The sequence below is a fragment of the Erythrolamprus reginae genome, chromosome 3 (genome assembly GCF_031021105.1).
Source record: "Erythrolamprus reginae isolate rEryReg1 chromosome 3, rEryReg1.hap1, whole genome shotgun sequence".
In the NCBI taxonomy this organism is placed as follows: Eukaryota; Metazoa; Chordata; class Lepidosauria; order Squamata; family Dipsadidae; genus Erythrolamprus; species Erythrolamprus reginae.
The window spans coordinates 12635143-12655912 of record NC_091952.1 but is presented as its reverse complement, the minus strand read 5'-3'; the positions used below and the strand labels follow the sequence as shown (position 1 = coordinate 12655912).

At 43.3% G+C, this 20770-nt stretch overlaps 1 protein-coding gene across 2 annotated transcripts in view; it reads left to right on the top strand.

Annotated features, from left to right (window-relative positions):
- Positions 1-15173, top strand: part of SS18L1 (SS18L1 subunit of BAF chromatin remodeling complex) — a 32568-nt gene extending 17395 nt beyond the window's left edge. Inside the window, exons 6-12 of one of the 2 annotated variants that reach the window (XM_070748784.1) lie at positions 12-209; positions 3658-3822; positions 6686-6787; positions 8675-8767; positions 9954-10073; positions 13115-13242; positions 14593-14692. In XM_070748784.1, the coding sequence (XP_070604885.1) occupies positions 12-209; positions 3658-3822; positions 6686-6787; positions 8675-8767; positions 9954-10073; positions 13115-13242; positions 14593-14619 (833 nt within the window). In that variant the 3' untranslated portion in view covers positions 14620-14692. Of the gene's footprint in view, positions 1-11; positions 210-3657; positions 3823-6685; positions 6788-8674; positions 8768-9953; positions 10074-13114; positions 13243-14592 lie in introns of both variants that reach the window. The other variant, XM_070748785.1, reaches the window with a different exon arrangement.
- The last annotated feature ends 5597 nt before the right edge of the window (positions 15174-20770 follow it).

Genomic DNA, 20770 nt, shown 5'->3' with positions numbered 1-20770 from the left:
TTTCTACCAAGGTCCCAACCACGTGTCTATGCAGCAGTCGGGCCAGAGTACTATGCCCGCAACTTCCCTGAGCATGACGCTCAGTAGCCATGGAACTGGGCCCAGTTATAGCCACGCGGTGCCTGCATCTCAGACCGTTGCCATGCAAGGCCAGGGGTCGATCGGCAACTACGTCTCGCGAGCAAATCTCAGCATGCAATCTAACCCAGGTACGGTTGGCTTTACCTTTGTGCCACAGCTGCCATGCGGAGCCATATCTGCTGGCACGCAAGTCATTGCCCTAGCTCAGTTCCAATATGCATGTGTGTGCCGGCCAACAGATTTTTGGCTCACACAAAGACTCTGGGGGGGCATTTCGACTTCCAGAGAGCCTCCAGAGGGATGGGGGAGGGCATATTTACTTTCCCCAGGCTCCAGGGAAGACTTTGGAGCAGAGGTCTTCAAACTTGACAACTTTAAGACTTGGAGAATTCTGGGAATTGAAGTCTCCAAGTCTTAAAGTTGTCACATTTGGGGATCCCTGCTTTGGAGCCTGGGAAGGGCGAAACACGAGCCAATTGGTCCCACCAGAAGTTGGGAAAGAAGCCACTTTCAGCCTCTAGAGCAGTGGTCCCCAAACTACGGCCCAGGGGCAGGATGCGGCCCACTGAGGCAATTTATCCGGCCCGCGGCAGCACACGAGATTTTACATGGAGCCGGGCATTGGAGTTGGGGGCGGGGAGCGACGAAAGTGCAAGGCCGGTTAAAGTTTTTCTTTTTTTGAGTGGCGAAGGTTTTTCTTATTCTGAATGTTGCACGTGCGTACGCACCCCTTGTGGGCTGGCAGGGGGATGGGGCCGGAGAGACCACAACCGAGAGGCTCGACACCCACCCATTCGCAGCTCCCTTTCCTTATTGTACTTTCTATGGCTGCCTGGCAGGGCAGTGGCAGATCCCGCTCGAGGAACTCGCGGAGACTGCTGCCGGCTTGGCTGGAGGCGACGGTGGTGGGTGAAAGAAAGAGCCGTGCCCGCGCCCGCCCGCCCACCCGCAGGGGGTTTTTTTATAGTCCGGCCCTCCAACAGTCTGAGGGACAGTGAACTGGCCCCCTGTGTAAAAAGTTTGGGGACCCCTGCTCTAGAGCAGCGTTTCCCAACCGGTGTGCCGCGGCACACTAGTGTGCCGCGAGACACCATCAGGTGTGCCGCGGCGAGAGGCGGCGGAGGAGAGTGGGTGGATCGGGCGGGCAATGGGGCAGGGCGGAGAAGCCAGGGGCGCGTTTGGCCGGAGGCACCTACTGCCGCACCTCCCTGCCCCTGCCTCCCCACGGTGCCTCCGGCCAAACGCGCCCCTGGCTTCTCCGCCCTGCCCCATTGCCCGCCTGATCCGCCCACTCTCCTCCGCCGTCGCCTCCTGCCTTGGGGCGAGCAATCCGGGAGTCCGGGACTGTGTGGCTTTGCGCCATGAAGAGAAAACGGCCGACTTTTCCCTGCTGCCGTTTTCTCTTCATGGCGCAAAGCCACACAGTCCCGGACTCCCGGATCGCTCGCTTCTCCGGTCAGCAAAGCCATCTGCCCAGGAAAGCGCCGCGCTGGCCGGAGAAGCGAGCGATCCGGGAGTCCGGGACTGTGTGGCTTTCGGCCGGGCTAACGGGAGGCGGCGCGAGGCCGGGTGCTGGGGACGTCTGGGAGGGCGAGGAGGCTGATGGCTGCTGCGCACTCCACTCTCTCTCTGGCTCTCTCTCGCTCTTTCTTTTTCTCTCTGTTGCTGGCGTGGTGAACGAGAGAGAAAGAGAGAGAGAGAAAAAGGAGGGGAGAGAGAATGAGAGAAAAAAGCAAGGGAAAGAGAGGGAAAGAAAGCAAGAGAGAGAGAGAAAGGGGGGAAGGAGGGAGAGGGAAAGACATAGAGGGAGGGAAGGAGGGAGAGAGAAAGAGAGCAAAAAAGAGAGGAAGAAAGAAAGAAAGAGGGATGGAGAGAAAGAAGGGAAGGAAGGAAGAGAGAGAAAGAGGGAGGGAGAAATAGAGTGAAATGGAGGAAGAGATATTTTTTTGTCCAAACTTTTCTTTAGCCCCCCCGCCCCCCCCTTCAGTGTTCCCCAGAATTTTGAAAACATGAATAATGTGCCGCGGCTCAAAGAAGGTTGGGGACCCCTGCTCTAGAGGACCACTGGGGGAGGGAGCAGGGGAAGCTGCTTTCGCCCTCCCCAGGCATTGAATTATGGGGATGGGCACTCGCGCATGCACGCTCTTTCGGCGCCCGAGGGAAAAAAGGCTCGCCATCGTGGTTTAACGAATCCTGCACCGAGCAGTGCTCTTTCTAATGAAGATGGTTGAAGGTGATGACCCTGGAGGTCCCTTCCAACTCTGTGAATCTATTTGACTACCTGGCTCAGCTGTAGTAACTGTGAGAGAGCTTTAGGGCAGGGATGGCAAACCTTTTTTTCCATAGGTGCTGAAAGCACGTGTGCACCCACGCCATTGCACGCACTCAAGTGCCCACGCCCATAATTCAATTCCGCCCCACCCTCCATGCATGTCCACATGATCCCCCCCACTCCCCCATTTCCCAACTTTATGTGGATCTGGCGGGTCCATTTTTTGCCCTCCCTAGGCTCCAGAGTCTTCCCTAGAGCCTGGGGAGGGTGAAAACGGCCTCTCCCACCCCTCCAGAGGCCAAAAACATCCTCCCACAGCTTCCACATGAGCCAAAAACCAGCTGATCAGTCCACTCATGCATGCTGGAGCTGAACTAGGGCAACGACTCATGTGCCAGCAGATACGGCTCCGCATGCCACCTGTGGCACCTGTGCTATATTAATTAATCAATTAATCAATCAATTAATTAATTAGATTTGTATGCCGCTCCTCTACGAAGACTCGGGGCGGCTCACCATCACTGCTCTAGGGTGTTAATGTTAGAAATATAGAAACATAGAAATCTGACGACAGAAAAAGACCTCATGGTCCATCTAGTTTGCCCTTATACTATTTTCTGTATTTTATCTTAGGGTGGATATATGTTTATCCCAGGCATGTTTAAAGTCAGTTACTGTGGATTTATCTACCACATCTGCTGAAAGTTTGTTCCAAGGATCTACTACTCTTTCAGTAAAATAATATTTTCTCATGTTGCCTTTGATCTTTCCCCCAACTAACTTCAGATTGTGTCCCCTTGTTCTTGTGTTCACTTTCCTATTAAAAACACTTCCCTCCTGAACCTTATTTAACCCTTTAACGTATTTAAATGTTTCGATCATGTCCCCCCTTTTCCTTCTGTCCTCCAGACTATACAGATTGAGTTCATTAAGTCTTTCCTGATATATTTTATGCTTAAGACCTTCCACCATTCTTGTAGCCCGTCTTTGGACCCGTTCAATTTTGTCAATATCTTTTTGTAGGTGAGGTCTCCAGAACTGAACACCAGCACTCTATATAGCGGGATCATAACCTCCCTCTTCCTGCTTGTTATACCTCTACCTATGCAGCCAAGCATCCTACTTGTTAATTCTATTGTTGCCTTTTTCTGGAGTTTAGCATGTTTGGTCAACCCAAAACAGTCTTAGTTAATTAGTAGGGTTAATGGTGTAGGACTTTGTGCAAAGGCAGAAACTGAGTTAATTCAGCAGCCCAGTTAAGCATGTCGTGGGAACCCAGCTTGCATTTTTCTTTTGTGTCGCAGTTTCCATGATCCACCAGCAAGCAGCAACATCACATTACAACTCGCCGCAAGCAGGAAGCCAACATTACCAAGGGCAGTCTTCCATTGCCATGATGAGCCAGAGCAATCAAGGGAACAGCCTCATGGGGCAGCGGCCAATGGGCTCTTATCGAGCTTCACAGCAAGGTGAGTGTAAAAAGGGGGGGTTTCAGATGGATAAAAGGTTCATCTGCAGGATGTAGGCAGCATGCCAAACCATGCCCACCTCTAGTTCATGGAAAAACCTTTCTCCCCAGTCCAAAAGGTTGGGGGCCACTGCAGTAGCAAACATAAGAACATAAGAAGAGCCAGGCTGAATCGGACCAAAGCCCATCAAGTCCAGCATTCTGTGTCACACAGTGGCCCACCAATTGTCCATGGGGATCTTGAGCAGAAAGAGAAGACAAGACCCTCCCTTTCCCTTGACCCCCAACAAATGGTACTCAAGGGAGTCCTGCCTGCCTCGACCAACATAGAGGCGGCACATGGACATCTGTTTCAATAACCACCAATACACTTGACATCCATGAATCTGTCTCATCCTCCCTTGAAGCTATCCAGGCTGACAGCTGTCACGGCCTCTTCTGGAAGGGAATTCCATCAACCAACGGCCCTCTGGATGAAGAAATAGTTCCCTTTATTTTTCCTTACTTTCTTACCTATGAGCTTTAGCCCCCTTGTCCTAGTATTGTGTGATAGATAAATAATTTTTCTCTATCCACCTTTTCTATCCCATGCATGATTTTATACACTTCGATCAAGTCATCCCTTAAACGCCATCTTTCAAGGCTGAAGAGACCAAGGCTATTGCAACCTGGTTTCGTAAGGGAGGGGCTCCATTCCCTTGATCATTCTTGTTGCCAAACCACTTCTGAAAAATCTTTCCAACAAAATTGCAGGGACTTTGTCCGGGCATTTGTTGAGAATGAGACATTGTTGAAGGGAAGGAAGAAAACAATGCACCCTTCTGAATGTCCAATAAATTTGAAAAATAATACTTTGTAAACTTAATCTCATCTAAAGATGACAGATATTTATGTGGGTCTGGCATGGGGGAACTAAGATAATCTTTCCCCTAGGCTTCTACAATTTATGCATGGTATGTTTGTATGTATGATTGGTTTTATAACAAGGGTTTTTAAATATTTTAGTATTGGATTTTTACATTCTGTTTTTGTCACTGTTGTTAGCCGCCCCGAGTCCACGGAGAGGGGCGGCATACAAATCCAATAAATAAAAAAATAAATAAGTAAATAAATTTAATATTTTTAAAAACATTAACCCCCTTTTCAACACTTTATTCCTAATTTCTCACCAAGTTCCATGATCTGCGTTACTGTATTTTTCAGAGTATAAGAAGCACTGGAGTATAAGCTGCACCTTAGTTTTTGGGGAAGAAAATAGGAAAAGGAATCTGCTTGCCATGTATTCATCTGACTAGCGTCCTTAGTCTGGTCACCTTCAGTGCATTATTTTATTCCTAGGTTAGGACTTAAAAAAAATTGTTCGGACAGAGTAACAATGAAAGAGCTTGCAAGCCAGTAAGAGCTGGAAATATCATTAGCACCTGGAAAGAAACATTCAGAGCCAGTAGAACGATGGAAAAAAACCTGCAAAGACTTAGGGCTTGGAAAACATTCTTTGCAGAGAGTAACAATGAAAGAGCTTGCAAGCCAGTAAGAGCTGGGAACATTGTTAGCCCCTGGTTGGAGCAAATTAGAAGCAATGAAAAAACCTGCAAAGACTTGAAAACATTCCTTGCAGAGAGAAACAATGAAAGAACCTGTAATATAAGAACTGGGAAGATCATTAGCAGCCAGTTAGGGCTGGGGGTGGGGGGTGGGACTACATTCAGAGTATAAGACGCACCTAAATGATCAGCCTCTTTTAGGGAGGAAAAAGGTGCATCTTATACTATGAAAAATACAGTAATTACTCTTCTTCAGTTGCCTCTAAAATAGACTACGATTAGATTAGATTAGATTAGATTAGATTAGATTTATTGGATTTATATGCCGCCCCTCTCCGCAAACTCGGGGCGGCTCACAACAATAATAAAAACAGTACATAATAACAAATCCAATGCCCACCAATCTAATTACAGTTTAAAATTAATAAATTCATAAAACAATCCCACACAGTCAATCAATCAATGGCAAAACAACATGGGCAGGGGGAGATGTTTAGTTCCCCCATGCCTGACGGCAGAGGTGGGTCTTAAGGAGTTTACGAAAGGCAGGGAGGGTGGGGGCAATCCTAATCTCAGGGGGGAGCTGGTTCCAGAGGGTCGGGGCCCCCACAGAGAAGGCTCTTCCCCTGGGTCCCGCCAGACGGCATTGTTTGGTTGACGGGACCCGGAGAAGGCCGACTCTGTGGGACCTAACTGGTCGCTGGGATTCGTGCGGCAGGAGGCGGTCCCGAAGATATTCTGGTCCGGTGCCATGAAGGGCTTTGTAGGTCATAACCAACACTTTGAATTGTGACCGGAAACTGATCGGCAACCAATGCAGACTGCGGAGTGTTGGAGTGATATGGGCATACTTAGAGTCGCCCATAATTGCTCTCGCAGCTGCATTCTGCACGATCTGAAGTTTCCGAACACTTTTCAAAGGTAGCCCCATGTAGAGAGCATTACAGTAGTCGAGCCTCGAGGTGATGAGGGCATGAGTGACTGTGAGCAATGACTCCCGGTCCAAATAGGGCCGCAACTGGCGCACCAGGCGAACCTGGGCAAACGCCCCCCTCGCCACAGCTGAAAGGTGTTTCTCTAATGTGAGCTGTGGATCGAGGAGGACGGCCAAGTTGTGGACCCTCTCTGAGGGGGTCAATAATTCCCCCCCCCAGGGTAATGGACGGACAGATAGAATTGTCCTTGGGAGGCAAAACCCACAGCCACTCCGTCTTGTCTGGGTTGAGTTTGAGTTTGTTATAATAACATCTTTTCAACTGTAATCCCAATGTAGGAGTTTTCAATGCCGCAGAGGCTGTTAATATTTTCTGTGTCTTTCAGGGTCTTCTCAGCAGTACATGGGTCAGGAGGAATATTACAGTGAGCAATACAGTCATGGGCAAGGATCCTCAGAACCCATGAACCAGCAATATTATCCTGACGGTAATGGTGCTGAACAGGGTCACTGAATTGCAAGAGGCTTAAAACATAAAATAAAATGATAAACTAGAGGTTGTGGGCTGAAAATGAAATAGGAATAGGAATAGAAATGGAATGAATTAGAATAAGAATAGAATAGAATAGAATTATAATAAAATAGAATTAGAATTAAAATTAGAATTTAGAATAGAATAGAACAGAACACATTAGAATTAGAACAGAATAGAATTATAATAGAATAGAAGAACAGAATAGAATTAAAATTAGAATTTAGAATAGAATAGAACAGAACACATTAGAATTAGAATAGAATAGAGTTATAATAGAATAGAAGAATAGAATAGAATTAGAATTAAAATTAGAATTTAGAATAGAATAGAACAGAACACATTAGAATTAGAATAGAATAGAATAGAGTTATAATAGAATAGAATAATAGAATAGAACAGAACACATTAGAATTATAATAGAATAGAATAATAATAGAATAGAATAATAGAATAGAATAGAAATAGAATTAAAATTAGTATTTAGAATAGAATAGAATAGAATAGAAGAATAGAATAGAAGAATAGAATAGAACAGAACAGAACAGAAAACAGAACAGAGTTGGAAGGGACCTTGGAGATCTTCTAATCCAACCACCTGCTTAGGCAGGAAACCCTTCACCACTTCAGACAATTTAGAGGAGACTAGCATGAGGGATAGAATAATCTGGCCCACCATCTCCATGCTGTAATTTAAATTACCTGCATCGGCTCATTTAGAGGACACCATCATTGTGAACAGGTTAAAATTATTGCAGCTTTACTCAGCAATTTCAGGAGAATAGATGGACTTGTAGCTAGCAAATGATTACCCATCAGACCAAGTTTTAAAATTTTGCTGGAACCGATTAAAATATCCACTGAATGAAAATGATTCTTTTCTGCTATGTTCAAACTATAACTGGAATATACACTGATTTTAATTCCCTTTGTAACTTCTGTAATTGTTGAAATTATCCACTCTCTCTGCTAGCTGGGGGGATTTTAGGTACTGGAATTCATAGGAATGTGTGGGGGCAGGCAACAGGCTATATGTTGCATTTCAGGATACCAGTTTTGTTCCTTTTTATTTAAACCTTGACCTCACATGCAAGCATGGAAACGTATTAAGGAGAGAAGCAACTTAGAACGAAGGAGACATTTCCTGAGAGTTAGAACAATTAACCAGTGGAACAGCTTGCCTCCAGAAGTTGTGAGTGCTCCAACACTGCGAGTTTTTAACAAGAGATCGGACAGCCATTTGTCTAGAATGGCACATGGTTTCCTACCTGAGCAGGGGGTTGGACTATAAGACCTCAAAAGGTCCCTTCCAATTCTGTTATTCTGTTATGCAAAGGAGGGAATTTACACTCTGACATTACAGTTTCCACAAAATTCTAGCTTGCTGCAGACCAGGGGTCAAATTCAGCAGGTTCTGATAGGTTCTGGAGAACCAGGAGTGGAAATTTTGAGTAGTTCAAAGAACCGGCAAAATGCAACCTCTCCAGAACCTGTCACCTGCTGTATTTCACCCCTGAATCAAGGATAGTTTTATCCAATGATCCTTCAGTAATGTGATCCTGTAAAACAGGAGAAATGTATTCACTTCTCCTTTTTCTGTGGAAAAATTGCAATTTGTAAACAAGTGCAAAGATTCTCTAAGACTTGTAGCAACAAACTCCAAACCTTAAAATGCTTTCAGGCAAATAGTAAATGGTTTGATGCAAAATAAATCAAGAGACTAATAAAGGGTCCCTTTTACCCTATGTTGTATGCCGCTTCCTTGTAATGCACAGAAATATTTTTCTTCAAATTCTGTTTCCAACATAACTGGATTTTTTTTTTTTTTGTTATCTGAAAATAGGCCATGGTGATTATGCGTATCAGCAGTCATCTTATTCTGAGCAAAGCTATGATCGGTCATTTGAGGATTCCACGCAGCACTACTACGAAGGAGGTAGGGGGATCAGCGATCTTGCAAATCAAATCAATTTTCCAAAATGCAATTACGACTTTAAATTGCCGTAATGAAGTATGGTTTCTGCATGTTGTAGGGGTAGGCTTAAAAACTTCCAGTGTTGGAGCATTCACAACTTCTGGAGGCAAGCTGTTCCACTGATTAATTGTTCTAACTGTCAGGAAATTTCTCCTTAGTTCTAAGTTACTTCTCTCCTTGCTTAGTGTCCACCCATTGCTTTTTGTTCTATCCTCAGGTGCTTTGGAGAATAGGTTGACTCCTTCTTCTTTGTGGCATCCCCTGAGATATTGGAACACTACTATCATGTCTCCTCGGTCCTTCTTTTCATTAAACTAGCCATACCTAGTTCCTGCAACCATTCTTCATATATTTTAGTCCCCAGTCTCCTAATCATTTTTGTTGCTCTTCTCTGCACTCTTTCTAGAGTCTCAACATCCTTTTTGCATTGTGGCAACTAAAACTGGTTGCAGTATTCCAAGTGTAGCCTTACCAAGGCCTTATAAAGTGGTATTCACACTTCATGTGATCTTGATTCTATCCTTCCGTTAATGCAGCCTAGAACTGTGTTGGCTTTTTTGGCAGTAGCTGCACACTTCTGGCTCATATTTAAATGGTTGTCCACTATGACTCCAAGATCCCTCTCACAGTTAGTACTGTTGAGCAATGTGCCACATATATTGTACCTGTGCATTATGTTTTCCTTGCCTAAATGTAGAATCTTACTTTTTTCACCATTGAATTTTATTTTGTTAGATGGTGCCCAATGTTCAAGTCTGTCAAGATCCTTCTGTATCTTGAGCCTATCTTCTGGAAAGTTAGATATTCCTACCAGTTTGGTGGTGTCATCTGCAAATCTGATGAGTTCCCCATCTGTCCCCTTGTCCAAGTCATTGATGAAATTATGTCCAGGATGCGAGGGGTCCGTAAATATTTTCACGGCCCTCTTTTGCATGTTGTAGATGATGCCTGTTTTTAATTCTGGGTCTTTTGGTTTGCTTAGGATGTTTTTAAGGGCTTTGGTTGGCTTGTGTGCTATATACTCAGATTGCGTGTGGATGGTTGCTGTGTTCCCGTGTTACAGTAGAGAAACAGAATATATATATGCTGACCTTCCTTGTGTATATTATCCTCCTGCCAACCCATTATGGTGTTCTGTTGTCCTTAGGGAATTCCCAATACAGCCAGCAACAAGCCGGATACCAGCAAGGAGCTACTCAGCAGCAAACATATTCCCAACAGCAATACTCAAATCAACAAAGTTATCCAGGACAACAGCAAGGATATGGTGAGGACATCCCCAATTGTGCATTTTGTGGCCAGGAAATGTTATTTATTTATTTATTTATTTATTTATTTATTTATTTATTTAGTTAGTTAGTTAGTTAGTTAGTTAGTTAGTTAGTTAGTTAGTTAGTCCAATACACAATGAGCGTTTTAGTGGGTATATATCTATATACACATAGTACAATACATGATGAAGGTTATAGAGGAGATAGTAAAATATATCTAAGAAATAATAGAAAAGAAGGTATAGTAATAGAACATATAAATGAAAGAATAGAAGAAGAGATATAGGAATAGAAGAAAGGTATAGGAGGTATAGGAGAGCAATAGGACAGGGGACGGAAGGCACTCTAATGCACTTGTACTCGCCCCTTACTGACCTCTTGGGAATCTGGATAGGTCAACCATAGGGTAAATTGTTGTGGGTTTGGGGATGACACTATGGAGTCCGGTAATGAGTTCCACGTTTCGACAACTCGGTTACTGAAGTCATATTTTTTACAGTCAAGTTTGGAGCGGTCAATATTAAGTTTAAATCTGTTGTCTGCTCTTGTGTTGTTGTGGTTGAAACTGAAGTAGTCGCCGACAGGCAGGACGTTGCAGCATATGATCTTGTGGGCAATACTTAGATCTTGTTTAAGGCGTCTTTGTTCTAAACTTTCTATGCCCAGGATGTCAATTCTGACCAGTTTCTCAGGAAGACTGGGAGAAATTCTTAAAAAGGTCTATCCCCAGAACTCTTGTTTCTTCACACCAGATTGTGCTGAGGAAGAATAGAGTAGAGTAGAATATAATTCTTTATTGATCAAGTGTGATTAGACTCACAAGGAATTTGTCTTTGGTGCATATGCTCTCAGTGTACATAAGGTACACAATGTGTACACAAGGTGTACATAAAAGAAAATATATATTTGTCAAGAACAATGAGGTGCAACACTTAATGATTGTCATAAGGTACAAATAAGCAATAGAATAGAATAGAATTTTATTGGCCAAGTGTGATTGGACACACAAGGAATTTGTCTTGGTGCATATGCTCTCAGCATACATAAAATAAAATATACATTTGTCAAGAATCATATGGTACGACACTTAATGATTGTCATAGGGGTCAAATAAGCAATGAAGAAGCAATATTAATAAAAATCTTAGGATATAAGCAACAAGTTATAGTCATATAGTCAACATGGGAGGAAATGGGTGATAGGAATGATGAGAAAAACTAGTAGAATACAAGTGCAGATTTAGTGGAAAGTCTGACAGTGTTGAGTGAATTATTTGTTTAGTAGAGTGATGGTGTTCGGGGAAAAAAACTGTTCTTGTGTCTAGTTGTCTTGGTGTGCAGTGCTCTGTAGCGACGTTTTGAAGGTAGGAGTTGAAACAGTTTGTGTCCAGGATCTGAGGGATCAGTAAATATCTGGAAACAATCAGTATTAATATTCAGTAAATCGTAAGGATACAAGCAACAAGTTACAGTCATAAGTGGGAGGTGATGGGTGATAAGAGAAGACTAATAGCAATAGTAATAGAGTGTTCCCTTGACTTTTGCGCGGGATACATTCCAAGACCACCCACAAAAGTCAAATTTTCGCGAAGCAGAGATGCTCCCTTCCTTCCTTCCTTCCTCCCCCTCCCTCCGCCATTCCTGGTTTTACTTACCTCCAGAACCCGCAGGGGCAATGGGGTAGCAAGCTGGGGGCTTTGCTGCACTCGCTGCCAGCGTCTCCTATGGCAGCGGCGGCAGTACTGGTGCTCAGGGTCAGGGCAGGGGAAGGGGAAGCTCAAGGCCAGAGGGATCCAGGCCAGGACTTGAAGCCGGGATTCCAGGTCGGTCAGCTGGGAGGTTGGACGCTACCACTAAGGAAGACGGCTTAGGTGGGTGGGGGAAGAAGAGGCAGCGGCGGGTGGCGGTAAGCGGCGGCAGTAGAAAAAGAGGCAGCCACACCCCTTGGTTCTTGAGGTGACACTGAGCTGCGGACGGAGGCTACCGGAGGGTTGTGACGGGCCCACCGCAAGCCATCCCCGTGATTAGCGCACGGCCCCCTAACCCAACAATGCCCTCAGCTCCTCCCCCTTCGGGCGAGTTAGGGCGGAGTATTTTTTTAAATTAATATTTTTTAAAAACCCGTGGTATAGCCTTTCCGCGAATGTTGGACCCGTGAAAGTCAAGGGACCACTGTAATCAGATTCAAATGGGGTTTTGTTTCTTGGCGGTTTGGTGTGTAGCAGTGAAGGACTGCAAAAAGTTTTACTACCACACTGTGGGCATGGCTTATTTTGTGGGTGTGGCTTGCCGGCCATGTGACCAGGTGGGAGTGGCTTGATGATCATGTGACCGGGGGGTGGCTTAAAGGTCATGTGACTGGCTTAAAGGTGGCCAACTTGACATCACTCACCCTCGGTCCACCCACTGCTATTACCCCTCCGCCAGCTCTCCCTCCTCTCCTGCCCACCTGCCCTTCTGCCTTCTCCTCCCGTGGTTGTGGCAGCAGCTGGGCGAGCCACTCAACAGCTTCAACTAAAACGGGGTGCTCTTCGTCAACTCTCCACTGTCTGACCATACACTCGACCTGTTTCAAAGGAGGAAGAAAAATTGCAGGCCGTTGTTTCTGCTAAACCTCCTGACCTGCTAAAGCCAGGGTGGCGCAGCAGGTAGAGTGCTGTACTGCAGGCCACTGAACCTGACTGTAGAGCTTGAAGGTCAGCGGTTCAAATCTCATCACCGGCTCAAGGTTGACTCAGCCTTCCATCCTTCCGAGGTGGGTAAAATGAGGACCCGGATTGTGGGGGCAATATGCCTGGCTCTGTTAAAAAGTTCTATTGCTAACATGTTGTAAGCCGCCTTGAGTGTAAGGAGAAGGACGGCATAAAATCAAATAAATAAATAAAATAAATAAAATAAATAAATAAATAAATACGAAAAGAAAACCGTTCACGCCAAACCAGGAAACCCAAGAACATGCAAGTTGGGATTTGATACCTGTCTTTTGAACTCTTCTCAAGTCTTCTGTTTGTGTGTGTGTGTGTGTGTGTGTTTTCCAGGACCTGCCCAAGGAACCTCTTCCCAGTATTCTAGCTACCAACAAGGACAGGGGCAACAATATGGAAGCTACAGAGCAACCCAAACCGGGCCATCTGCGCAGCAACAGAGGTCTTATGCCTATGAACAGGTAAACTGGGAAAGGGATTGAACGGACGTTGAGAAACGTTAGGCTGGACAGAATGAGAATCGTAGAGTATTGAGAAGTTCCAGGTATGAGAGCTTTACAGAAATAGTTGGGAAATAAGACCAATTTGCTTCAACTACTGTATTTTTCGGGCTATAAAATGCAGCGGGGTATAAGACCAGATTACCTACGGGACCGTCTTCTGCCTTATGCACCCCAGCGACCGGTTAGGCCCCGTTGACTAAGCAATGCAGGTTGATGGGACCACGGGGGAGAGCCTTCTCTGTAGCAGCCCCGGCTCTATGGAACCAACTACCGCCTGATGTCCGTGCTGCTCCCACCCTGCTGGCTTTCGTAAGGCTATGAAGACCTGGCTTTTTTCGGCAGGCCTGGGGGGCAACAAATTTACTTCCTTGATGGCCAACTCTATGAATGGTGTGCATGTGTATGACTGTGGCTGCCTTTTTAAACAACTTTTTATGGGGTTTTTGTTTCAGATAATGTTTTCGTTTTAGATATTGTTCGACTTCTTTTTTTATTGTGTTGTATCTATTTATATTGTGTTTTTATTATTGTTGTAAGCTTCAGGATTGGGCGGAATAGAAGTTGAATAAATAAATAAATAAATAGTAAAAATAATTAATAATAATACTGCATAGCTAGAAGTATAACAAGCAGGAAGAGGGAGATTGTGATCCCACTATATAGAGCGCTGGTGAGACCACATTTGGAATACTGTGTTCAGTTCTGGAGACCTCACCTACAAAAAGATATTGACAAAATTGAACAGATCCAAAGACGGGCTACAAGAATGGTGGAAGGTCTTAAGCATAAAACCTATCAGGAAAGACTTAATGAACTCAATGTGTATAGTCTGGAGGACAGAAGGGAAAGGGGGACATGATCGAAACATTTAAATATGTTAAAGGGCTAAATAAGGTTCAGGAGGGAAGTGTTTTTAATAGGAAAGTGAACAGAAGAACCAAGGGGTCACAATCTGAGGTTAGTTGGGGGAAAGATCAGAAGCAACGTGAGAAAATATTATTTGACTGAAAGAGTAGTAGATGCTTGGAACAAACTTCCAGCAGACGTGGTTGTTCAATCCACAGTAACTGAATTTAAACATGCCTGGGATAAACATATATCCATCCTAAGATAAAATATAGGAAATAGTATAAGGGCAGACTAGATGGACCATGAGGTCTTTTTCTGCCGTCAGTCTTCTATGTTTCTAATAAAATGAAATAAATAAATAAACTCTATAATAAGGAGGGTGTACTTTACACTGTGGGCAGAAACGAATTATTTACATTCATTTCTCTCTCTCTTGTTCACTCTTCCGTTGTTTTACAGGGGCAGTATGGAAACTATCAGCAATAAAACGACAAGCGTCCGTGTCAAATTTGTTTCAATATTTATATCCATTTTTTTGGAACTTGGATGTATGGGCAAGTCTTTCCCCCCCCCCCCTTCTTCCTTTTAAACGATTGATGATTGATGGATTGTAAGATGTGGGATACCGCTGTAGCACAAAGAAGCGTTTGTATGTGAAATAGTATTCATTTCATGCTGGATATGAACACGGTGCATTGCAGTACTGGCAACCAGGCGACGTTTGAACGGTGTGGTACATTTTGGTGCTGCTGTTAACAATCCTTTGGAGAGGTTCTTCCGCCACTTCTTCCCAATTCCTCTTTTGTCGTGTGAAACCCGTTTGAGAAACGAAGCGGTTTTTCCCCCGCCACAAGTTCATCGACAACCTAGCATCCTTCGGATCTGATTGACTACCAAGCGGCTTGCGGGTTTCGTGACAAGCACATAACTGAATATATCTCTTGTTTTCTGTTCACACAACTGGTTTGGCATTGGAATATCCCAAACAGGAAGCGTTTCCTTCCTTCCTTAGACATGCATTGGTCTTCATTCGATTCTAATTGGGCTCGAGGTATTCTGGATAGTATTTAATTGAGCTACGATCAAGACCAAAGCTACCGAGCCGCGGTGGCGCAGTGGTTAGAATTGGGTACTGCAGGCTACTTCTACCGATTGCCGGCTGCCAACAGATCGAATCTCACCAGGCTCAAGGTTGACTCAGCCTTCCATCCTTCTGAAGTGGGTAAAATGAGGATCCAGATTGTTGGGGAAAACAGGCTGACTCTGTAAACCACTTAGAGAAGGTGGTAAAGCACGGTGAAGCAGTGTGTAAGTCTTAAGTACTAATTGCTATTGGGATGCAGGGATATACATTTTCATTTGCTCCACATTCTCTTTGTGCGACCATAATTTTGCCTAGGACCAACTCATCCTCAATTTGTTAGAACAGAAAATAATAGGGTTGGGAGGGACCTGGAGGTCTTCTAATCCAGCTACCTGCCCAAGTAGGAGACTGTATTATTTGTTTGTTTGTTTGTTTGTTTGTTTGTTTGTTTGTTTGTTTATTTATTTATTTATTTATTTATTTATTTATTTATTTATTTATTTATTTATTTATTTATTTATTTATTTATTTATTTATTTATTTATATATATGCCACCTCTCTCCGCAGAGTCGGGGTGGCTCACAGCAATCATAACAACAATATATAGTAACAAATCTAATATTAAAATCTAAAATAACAAGCCTAAAAAGCCCAGTATATAAAAAACATACACACAAACATATCATACATAGGCAAGGGGGAGATGTCTCAATTCCCCCATGCCTGACAGCAGAGGTGGGTTTTAAGAAGTTCACAAAAGGCAAAGAGGGTGGGGGCAGTCCTAATCTCTGGGGGGAGCTGGTTCCAGAGGGTCGGGGCTGCCACAGAGAAGGCTCTTCCCCTGGATCCCGCCAGCCGACACTGTTTAGTCGACGGGAGCCGGAGAAGGCTAACTCTGTGGGACCTAACTGGCTGCTGGGATTCGTGCGGCAGAAGGCGGTGTCACAGATATCCTGGTCCGATGCCATGAAGGGCTTCATAGATCATAACCAACACTTTGAATTGTGACCAGAAACTGATCGGCAACCAATGCAGACTGCGGAGTGTTGGAGTAACATGGGCATATTTAGGAAAGCCCATGATTGCTCTCGCAGCTGCATTCTGCACGATCTGAAGATTTGTATACCAGTGATGCCGAACCTATGGCACAGGTGGCACGCAGAGCCATATCTGCTGGCACACGAGCCCTAGCTCAGCTCCAATGTGCATGTGTTTGCTAGCTGATTTTTGGTTCTGGGAGGACATTTTTGGCTTCTAGAGAACCTCCGGGGGGATGGGGAGGGCGTTTTTACCCTCCTCTAACTCCAGGGAAACCTTTGGAACCTGGGGAGGGGGAAATGCAAGCCTACTGGGCCCAGGAGAAGTTGGGAAACAGACCGTTTCCAACCTCCAAAAGCCCCCCCCCCCCCAAGGGCCAAGGGAAGCTGTTTTCAACCTCCCCAGAAACTGAATTATGGGTGTGGGCACTTGCTTGTGCACGATAGCGCATGTGCACACTCTTTCGGCACTTGAGGGAAAAAAAGGATTGCCATCACTGCTGTATACCATTCTGGATAAATTAATAGGTAGCTCTTGACTTACAACCACAGTGGAGCCCAAAGTATCTGTTGAAAAGTGAGGATTTTGCACCAATTTATGGGAATTGGTGCGGAGAATTTTGTAATGATTTACGAACTTTTTTTGCCAAAGTTGTTTTAAGTGAACCGCTGCAGTTAGTGACGTGGTTGTTCAGTGAATCTGGCTTCCCCACTGAGTTTGCTTGACGGAAGGTCGCGTGACCCAAAGGATACTGCAACCATCCTAAATATGAATCAGTTTCCAAGCATCCAAATTTTGACCGTGTGACCATGGGGAATGCTGCAATCGTCATTAAGTGCGACAAACAGTCCTGACTGTTTTTTTCAGTGCTGTTGTAATTTTGGATGGTTGCTAAATGAACTTGTAAGTCAAGGACTACCTGATTATTTGATCATTTGATTGCTGGATAATAATAATAATAATAATAATAATAATAATAATAATAATAATAATAATAATACTTTATTAGATTTGTATGCCGCCCCTCTCCGAAGACTCGGAGCCGCTCACAACAATAATGAACAATGTAAAAAAGTCCAATACTTAAAAAGACATCTAAAAGCCCATTCTTAAATTGACATTGGAATAGACCCGGAGGTGGGATGTATAATGGCCTTATAGCTCCTAACAAATCAATGGCAAGTCAACATTGATCTGCAGAAACATTGGCAGATCTTACAAGAAATGTATACTGCTCAAAAAAATAAAGGGAACACTCAAAGAACACCTCTTAGACCTGAATGAATGAAATATTCTCATTGAATACTTTGTATGTGAAACATACAACAGCACGTGAAGTTGGTTGTCCATCAGTGTTGCTTCCTAAGTGGACAGTTTGATTTCACAGAAGTTTGATTTTCTTGGAGTTATATTGCGCGGTTTAAGTGTTCCCTTTATTTTTTTTGAGCAGCATATTGCCCCGAAATATGCTTTCTTTCAAAAGACAAATGGCCTTTTCTTGTTTTGCTTGAAGATGTTTCACTTCTCATCTGAGGAGCTTCCTCAGTTCTGACTGAATGGTGGAGAATGGAAGGATTTACATTCCTTTCATTCCCAAGCACTTTTAACCTGGGTAACTGAGAATCTCCATAGAGAAATGTACATTGAGCTTGAGAAAAGGCATTGAGAAAAGTTGTTGAAAAAAGTGTACTATGAATGTACTAACCTGCAGTTATTTCTTTGTTTTTTTACTTTTATTTTATTTTTATTTTTTTCAAGTTTTTCATTTTTATTACTATACATTTTCACATATTCATCATCTCATTTCTCGTTTCGTTCTTTTTACAAAATCTGTACAGATATATTCAATATTTATTTTATTGCTTTATCCTCCCTTCCCATCTCATACAGTCCTTCCTTCTTTCTTCTCTTCCCCTTTCTAACCTACTTCACCTCCCTCTCTCCTTCTCCTCTTCCCTACTTCCCCTACCTTCTTTCCTCACTCTCTTCTCTTTCCTCCTCCTCTCTTTTTCTTTTTCCCTATAATTCCTCTCTTTCCTTTGCTGTCCTTTATCCATTTTTCTGGGATGGTATTCCAGCAACCCTGAGTTCTTTTACACAATCTTACATTTTTTTCAAATTTTAGTCCATATACATTCCTTTAATTTGTTATTTATTATTTATTTATCTTTATGTGTTTATCTATTAATGCACTTCTAATTTAAAAGTTTCTTTCCCCTATCATCTTCCCCTATCCCCTCATCTCTTTCATATGATAAATCTGGGTTATATAATCTGCAGCTTCTTCTGACATTTTGGCTCTTTGTGCTGGGGGAGGGAGTGAAAATTGCACCATTGTTTAGTCAAAACAAAGCTAAATCCCATGATGTTTCCTTGGCAACTATATGGGATATTCTTCATTGTCTTTTTTCAGGATGGTTTCACCGACTTTCTAATCTAGGGGGTCATCTTGGGATTTCCTGATTGTCTCCCATCCACATATTATCCAAGCCCAAGTCTGCTTTGTTTTATTCGAGATCAGCCAAGATTTGAGTAGTGTTTGAGAAGTTTGGATCAAAATATATTTTATTCTTTACACTGTTTCCACCCTCCCTTAAAATAGTAACAGAACCCACAACAAACTGAGAATCAGTGTCTCCACTAGATAAGTGGCGGTCAAGCTGAAACTAACTAAAAATAGCAAATAGGAGAGGGGAAAAATCAACCCCACGAAATAGTTACCCAGACCTAATCCGCATATCAAAGGTTAAGGACTGTAAACACAAAGAGGGTGTTAATTAAATTAGGCATCCCTGCATTTCCACAAAAATAAATATCATAGATGACTGACAGCATTCCAAATAGCATCCAAGAAATAAATTAGAGTCCAAGGCTTCACCTTCTTCAAAGTTCCAAATTATTAACAGGGTCATGTTAGCACAACTGGAGAAACCCGAATCTAAAGTTGCGAGGGTATCTCCACCTGGGTTAGAGTTCATATCCTTGCATCTCCTCCCACAAGCCCATCACATGAACCATACAGCAGCTTCCGGCCAGATGCTGAACAAAGGCTGACCTTGAGAACCTAAAAGGAATGTGTCATGGCATGCAGCCGCCCCCGCCCTCCAAGTTCCCCCAGGAAGAAACATTCTGAAGCAGTTATATGTGGCAGTCCAGAAGTTTCAATAAAAATAAGGGCTTTGGCCTGACAATGGCATATGTACACACCGATGCTCTTTAAGGGTCATCCTAGAATCAGCACACATACGTCCACACCTAGGACAATAATAATAATAATAATAATTTATTAGACTTGTATGCTGTCCCACTCCGAAGACTCGGAGACAAGCTCCCCTGTAAAACTCTACCCCATTTCTCTTCAGCTTCCCTTAAAGACAAACTCTTTGCTTTTAAGCAGTGGTTCTCAACTTGGGGGTCGGGACCCCTTTGGGGTCAAATGACCATTTCACAGAGGTCGCCTAAGGCCATGGAAAAAGACAAATTTCCCATGGTGTTAGGAACTAAAGCTTCTATTCTGGCATCTTGGAACATATTTTTACAATCTGACCAATCAGATGTTTACAGTGGGAGTGTGCCTCTAACCTTCCTGCCAATCAGCTTAAAGCTCTGTTGGGGGAATTGGCGCTAGACTTATGGTTGGGGGTCACCACAACACGAGGAACTGTATTAAGGGGTTGCGGCATTAGAAAGGTTGAGAACCACTGCTTTTAGGAATAAATATTTCTTCTTCCCTCACAGCTATCTGGACCTCATTTTTATTTATTTCTTGTGCAATCCTGCTTTAAGTTGAAACTCCAAATTATCATTTGATATCACTTGAGGGGAGATGTATGGACTTCAACTCCCATAATTCCTCAGTCAGCCCTGTTGGTTGGGGAATTATGGGAGTTGAAATCCATACATCTTGAAGTGCAATTTGAGAAACACTGCTGTGCACAATGTTTCTTAAACACCACCAGAGGATTAGAAGGAAAATAACTGCTTTTATGTTGGAATTGTGGATATCCAAAAAGAAACAACCTACATTGTTTGTTTTTAAACCAGCTTTAATATTTGTTTCTTCTATGGATGTTGGTTTTTTTTTCTAGCATTGCTGAAAACCACTTTGGAAAAAGCCACAGCAGCATTTAAAACACCTACAAACAGCAACATGGCATCTGTTGGAAATGTCTTACATTAAGAATTTCTTGAATGTTGTATATAAATTGTATTTGAAAAACGCGCTTTGGAAATAGTTTGTACATTATTTCCTGATTTATACTTGATATTTAGTGTTAATATTTCTAACTGTTAATAACAAGATAACGTGTGGTGATTTTTATGTATTGATGTGAAAAACGAGGCAATGCCAGCATTTTAACAGTTTCATTACTTGTACCATATTTTCTGTTTTGTAATACAGAATGTTAAAAATACACTTTAGGTTTAAAAGACTGGATTGTGAAGCCAAGCCGTGGCACTTTTTCGTATGACAGAAAGACTTTTAAAAGGACTGGTGTAATCATATTTGAAGT